The sequence below is a fragment of the Solanum lycopersicum genome, chromosome 2, assembly GCF_036512215.1.
Source record: "Solanum lycopersicum chromosome 2, SLM_r2.1".
Lineage (NCBI taxonomy): Eukaryota > Viridiplantae > Streptophyta > Magnoliopsida > Solanales > Solanaceae > Solanum > Solanum lycopersicum.
Window position 1 is genome coordinate 19,752,361 of NC_090801.1, and position 5,316 is coordinate 19,757,676.

At 39.1% G+C, this 5,316-nt stretch overlaps 1 protein-coding gene across 1 annotated transcript; it reads left to right on the forward strand.

Moving 5' to 3' along the window:
* The first annotated feature begins 3,962 nt into the window (after window positions 1–3,962).
* LOC138341927 (uncharacterized) lies at window positions 3,963–4,507 on the forward strand. The gene is made up of 2 exons (XM_069294112.1): window positions 3,963–4,175; window positions 4,346–4,507. Exons 1-2 carry the CDS (start codon window positions 3,963–3,965, stop codon window positions 4,505–4,507), a joined length of 375 nt encoding a protein of 124 aa, XP_069150213.1.
* Window positions 4,508–5,316: the final 809 nt, after the last annotated feature.

Consider the following 5,316-nt stretch of genomic DNA (forward strand, 5'->3'; position numbering starts at 1 on the left):
TTTGGAAAGAAAGGATTATTAGACAAAATGTTCCTCCTTTACTTGTGCCTGATATTCTCCAAACCAGTTTCAATTATAATTCTGAGATTGAAGACACTGCTATTTGGACACCTGCCGATAATGACAAGTTTTCTATATCATGTACTTGGGAAGTCATTAGAAAGAAAAGGGTTAAAGATCCTATTAATACTATTATTTGGCATAAACATATTCCTTTCAAAATATCCTTCTTTGTTTGGAGAGCTTTGAGAAGCAAATTGCCAACAAATGAAAATTTGCAGAAAATTGGAAGAAATGAGGTTGCTTGTTATTGTTGTCATAAGAAGGGCACTGATGATATCAATCATATACTTCTCACTGGTCATTTTGCTAAACATATATGGCATTATTATGCAGCCAAACTTGGAGCACTTTATAATCATACAAACTTGAAAAGTCTGTTATTATATTGGAAGAATCAGCCTAGTCAAAATGAGGTATACACATTACTTAATTATATATTGCCTAATTTTGTTTGTTGGAATTTATGGAAGAACAGGTGTGCTGTGAAGTATGGAGGAAAGAAATCTAGTGTACAAAGGGTGCTATATGGTATCTTTAAAGACACAATGCAGGTAGTAAAAATGGTATATCCCACCATACCATGGAAACAGAACTGGGACAGCTTGATCAATGTATTAGATCATTGTCAACAACAGCTTAAAATAACAATGGTAAGCTGGACAAAACCATTGGAGGGCACGTACAAACTTAATACTGATGGCAGTGCATTACAAGATTCAGGAAAGATTGGAGGAGGAGGTATAGTAAGGGATCATCAAGGTAAAATAATATATGCTTTTTCATTACCTTTAGGTTTAGGCACTAACAATACTGCAGAGATTAAATCAGCTCTTTATGGATTGGATTGGTGTGAGCAACATGGCTACAAAAGCATTGAAATGGAAGTAGACTCAGAACTATTATGCAAATGGATAAAAAACACAATAAATATACCTTGGAGATGTCAACACATTGTCCAGCAAATTCAGCAAATAAGCAGAAAATTGGAATACTTTCATTGCACACATGTCTATAGAGAAGCTAATGGGACTGCAGACTTGTTGGCATAGTGGAGCCACAATCTCATATAATTCAACACTTCTACACTACTCAACAATTATTTGGATCAATCAAAGGAAGCTACATACTAGACAAAATGGGGATACAAAATTTCAGAAGGAAGAAAACAAAGAGAATCAAACATCCTCCTTAATTATTTACATGAAAAACAATTGTGTGACTATTTCAAATGTTACTTAAACCTCTCATTTTGTGTAATTTATAGGTTTTTCCTTTTTCATAATTTCATGTAAAGGGAGAGTCTCCCTAATTTACGCATTCTTAGAATATTGTATTAAAAAGAGGAGTCCTCTTTTAGGTATTTTATTTTATAGAGTGCATCTTATTGTAAAGGTTGAATTGACTAATCTTTTATTGATAAGTCAATTCTAACCACCATATGATAGAAGGTAAGGTTTATGTCCCCCTTCATGTAACTTTGATTTTATGAATGTTAAGGCCTGGGGGTGATGCTAAGCCCCTGACCCACCTCAAGGGTCGTTCAACTAAAAAAAATCTTAAGGCCAATAAAATGATGTCCAAGGGGTTACTATGTCATCTTGTGAGTGTTAATGAATTAGATCATGACATTCCTTCCATAGACTCAGTGCTTGTAGCGAATGAATTCCTCGATGTGTTTCCTGAAGATTTTCCTGGAGTCTCTCCCCTTTGAGAGATCGACTTTGGTATCAACTTAGGCTCGATACTAAACCAATCTCAATTCCCCCTTATATAATGGCTCTAGCAGAACTCAAAGAGTTGAAGCTGAAGTTAAAAAGATCTCACTGATAAGGGTTTCATTCAGCCGAGTATATTCCCTTGGGGTGCTCCAGTGTTGTTTGTAAAGAAGAAAGATGGGACCCTTAGAATGTGTATCGATTATCGACAGCTCAACAAAGTCATTATCATAACAAGTATCCACTTCCCAGGATAGATGACTTGTTTGACCAACTCCAAGGGTCTAGTTTCTTTTCGAAAATTAATCTTCGTTCAGGGTACCATCAGCTTAGGGTTAGGGATGGAGATATACCAAAGTCAGCCTTTCATACCCTCTGTGGTCACTATGAATTTCTAGTCATGTCATTTGTTCTCACAAATACACCTGCTGCATTTATGGATCTCATGAACAGGGTCTTCCATGAATACCTTGACTCTTTCGTCATAGTATTCATTGATGACATTAGCATCTACTGTAAGACCAAGGAAGAGCATGAACAACATTTTAAACTAACCTTGCAGGTACTTAGACAATACCATTTGTATGCCAAATTCAGCAAGTGTGAATTTTAGCTTAGATCAGTGACCTTCCTGAGTCATTTTGTGTCCGATCAGGGTGTGGAGGTGGACCTCAAGAAGACTGAGGCTGTGAAGAATTGGACAAAGCCTCTTACTCCTACTAACATTCGTGGCTTTTTGGGATTGGTTGGTTACTACCGTAGGTTTGTGGAGGGCCATTGAAAGCTTTGACTAAGAAGAAAGCCAAGTTTGAATGGACGGATACTTGTGAGAAGAGTTTCCAGGAGCTCAAGGACAGACACACTTCAGCCCAGGTGCTTATCTGCCTAAGGTGGTGAGAATTACACGGTTTATTGTGATGCATGTAGGGTTGGTTTGGGTAATGTTCTTATGTAGGCTAGTAAGGTGATAGCCTATGCTTCCAGACAACTCAAGGTTCATGAGAAGAATTATCCCACTCATGACCTGGAGTTGGTAGTTGTGGTGTTTGCTCTGAAGCTGGGGAGGCATTATCTGTATGGAGTGCACGTGGATGTGTTCACAGACCATAAGAGTCTCAGTACGTGTTCACACAGAGGGAGTTGAATCTACGTCAGCGGATATGGTTGGAGTTGTTGAAGGATTATGACATGAATGTGCACTTCCATCCAAGTAAGGCTAATATTGTAGCTGATGCTTTGAGTAGGATGAGCATGGAAAGTGCAGCCCACGTTGAGGATGAGAAGAAGGAGCTGGTGAAAGATGTACACAGACTGGCCAGACTGGGTGTGCAATTGGTTGACTCTACTAGTGAGGATGTTTCAGTTCATCCTAGCTCTGAATCATCCTTGGTAGTTGAAGTCAAGAAGGGTCAGCATCTAGATCCTGTGTTGATGGAACTGAAGGACTCAGTACTGATGAAGATTAATGAGTCTTTCTCTTTGGGAGGTGATGACATACTTAGGTATCAGGACAGGCTATGTGTACCAGATGTGGATGATTTGCGGACTAGGATTATTCTAGAGGCCCATGGTTCCAAATATTCCATACATCCAAGTTCCACCAAGATGTATCATGATCTTAAGCAGATTTATTGGTTGTGTGGTATAAAGAAGGACATTGCAGAATATGTGGCCAAGTGTCCTAATTGTCAGCAGGTTAAGGCAGAACATCTTAAGCCTGGTGGTCTAACTCAGATTATAGAGGTTCTAACTTGGAAGTGGGAGGCCATTAAAATGTACTTCGTGGTTGGTCTTCCGAGAATTAGGAGGAAGCATGATTCCATATGGGTTATTGTGGACAAATTGACTAAGTCTGCCCACTTTATCCCTGTGAAGTCTACTTACAGAGCCGACGATTATGCGAGACTCTACATTGATGAGATGGCATGGGATTCCTTTGTCTATCATTTCAGATTGAGGAGCTCAGCTTACTTCACATTTCTGGAGATCTTTCTAGAATAGCTTGGGCATGCAAATAAATATTAGCACTGCCTTTCATCCTCAGAAAAATGGGCAGACAGAGTGCACCATTCAGACATTGGAGGACAGGTTGAGAGCGTGTGTGATTGACTTCAGAGGTAAATGGGATGACCATCTCGTTTGATAGAGTTCTCGTATAATAATAGCTATCACTCCAGCATTGAGATGGAACAGTTTGATGCACTGTATGGTAGGAGTTGTAGATCTCCAGTTGGGTGGTTTGATGTTGGTGAGTCATCCATTTTGGGTATAGATATCATTCATGAGGCCTTAGAGAAGGTCAGAGTGATTAGGGACAGGTTGGCTACTGCTTACAGTCAGCAGAAGTCATATGTTGATAACAGAAAACGGCCCTCAGAGTTTCATGTTGGTGACAAGGTTTACTTGAAGATATCACCTATCAAAGGGGTGATGAGATTTTTTAGAAAAGGAAAGATGATTCCGAGGTATGTTGGGCCATATGAGATCGTGAGGTGGCTTATGAGTTAACATTGCCTGCGGAGCTAGCTTCTGTTCATCCAGTCTTTTGTGTCTCTATGCTAAAGAAGTGGCTAGGTGATCCAGTATCGATCCTACCTGTTGAAGGTTTGGGGGTTGGTGAAGACTTGTCTTATGAAGAGGTACCTGTTGAGATCTTAGACAGACAGGTCACACGGATTGATACGCGTACAACAAGACCTCAGATTTCTTACTACAACCAAGCCAACTAACTCGGGGAGTTAGTTTAGCTTGGAAAGGTTGGAACCAACCATGTGAGGCTCTCGAAAATGAAGATTTAATTGAAAGAGTCTTTATCGGACTTAAAAGAGGAAATTTTAAGTTTTGAGGGTCCAAGGGTAAAATGGTCTTTTCAGGCCAAGGTAATATTGAAATTACCCTTAAGAATTAATAAATTAATTAAATTTAAAAGATCAATTCGTGTTGGGGTGACCCGAAGTGACCCATTTTCACAAATGGGGTGTTACTCGAGTTCGAGCCCCTCTAGAAGCATCAAATTAAGGATTTAATTGTTGATTAAAAATTTGAATTATTTAAAGGGCATAATGGTCATTTCACCTAAGCTAAATAAATCAGATTGTACTAATTTAATTAAACCTTACTTTGACTAAATTCAAACCTACCCTAATCCTAATGAATCTCTTTCACATCACTCAACTCTCTTTCACGTCTCTCAAATCTCATTCTCTCACGCTCTGCCTAACAAAAGAAAACTCAAGAACTGTCTAACAACAAAACTTCTTCACACTTGAAGAACAAACACAAAAATTCTAAGAAAGAAAGTTAACCAAAAACGTTAGGCAACAGAAAGGGGTTTTCCGTCAAAAATTTGTGAAAGTTTTGGTGTAAGACGTGATTGGAGAGGGTTTTGGACAGAAGGTCGGGTGTGGACTAAACGTCAAAAGGTATGGGTTTCTTCTCCCTTGGTCCCTTTCCAAGAGCCCCCTTACGATTAAAGATATTTACTCCGAATCTAAGGTTGTTCCCCCATTGCATATCCTTGTCACTAGCTCCCAAATGA

Excerpts from the sequence above, each read along its gene's own strand:
- LOC138341927 (XM_069294112.1), top strand. The coding sequence starts at position 3,963 with ATGGAACAGTTTGATGCACTGTATGGTAGGAGTTGTAGATCTCCAGTT. Across the intron at positions 4,176-4,345 it reads AGTTTCATGTTGGTGACAAG|TGGCTAGGTGATCCAGTATC; the intron begins GTTTACTTGAAG and ends ATGCTAAAGAAG.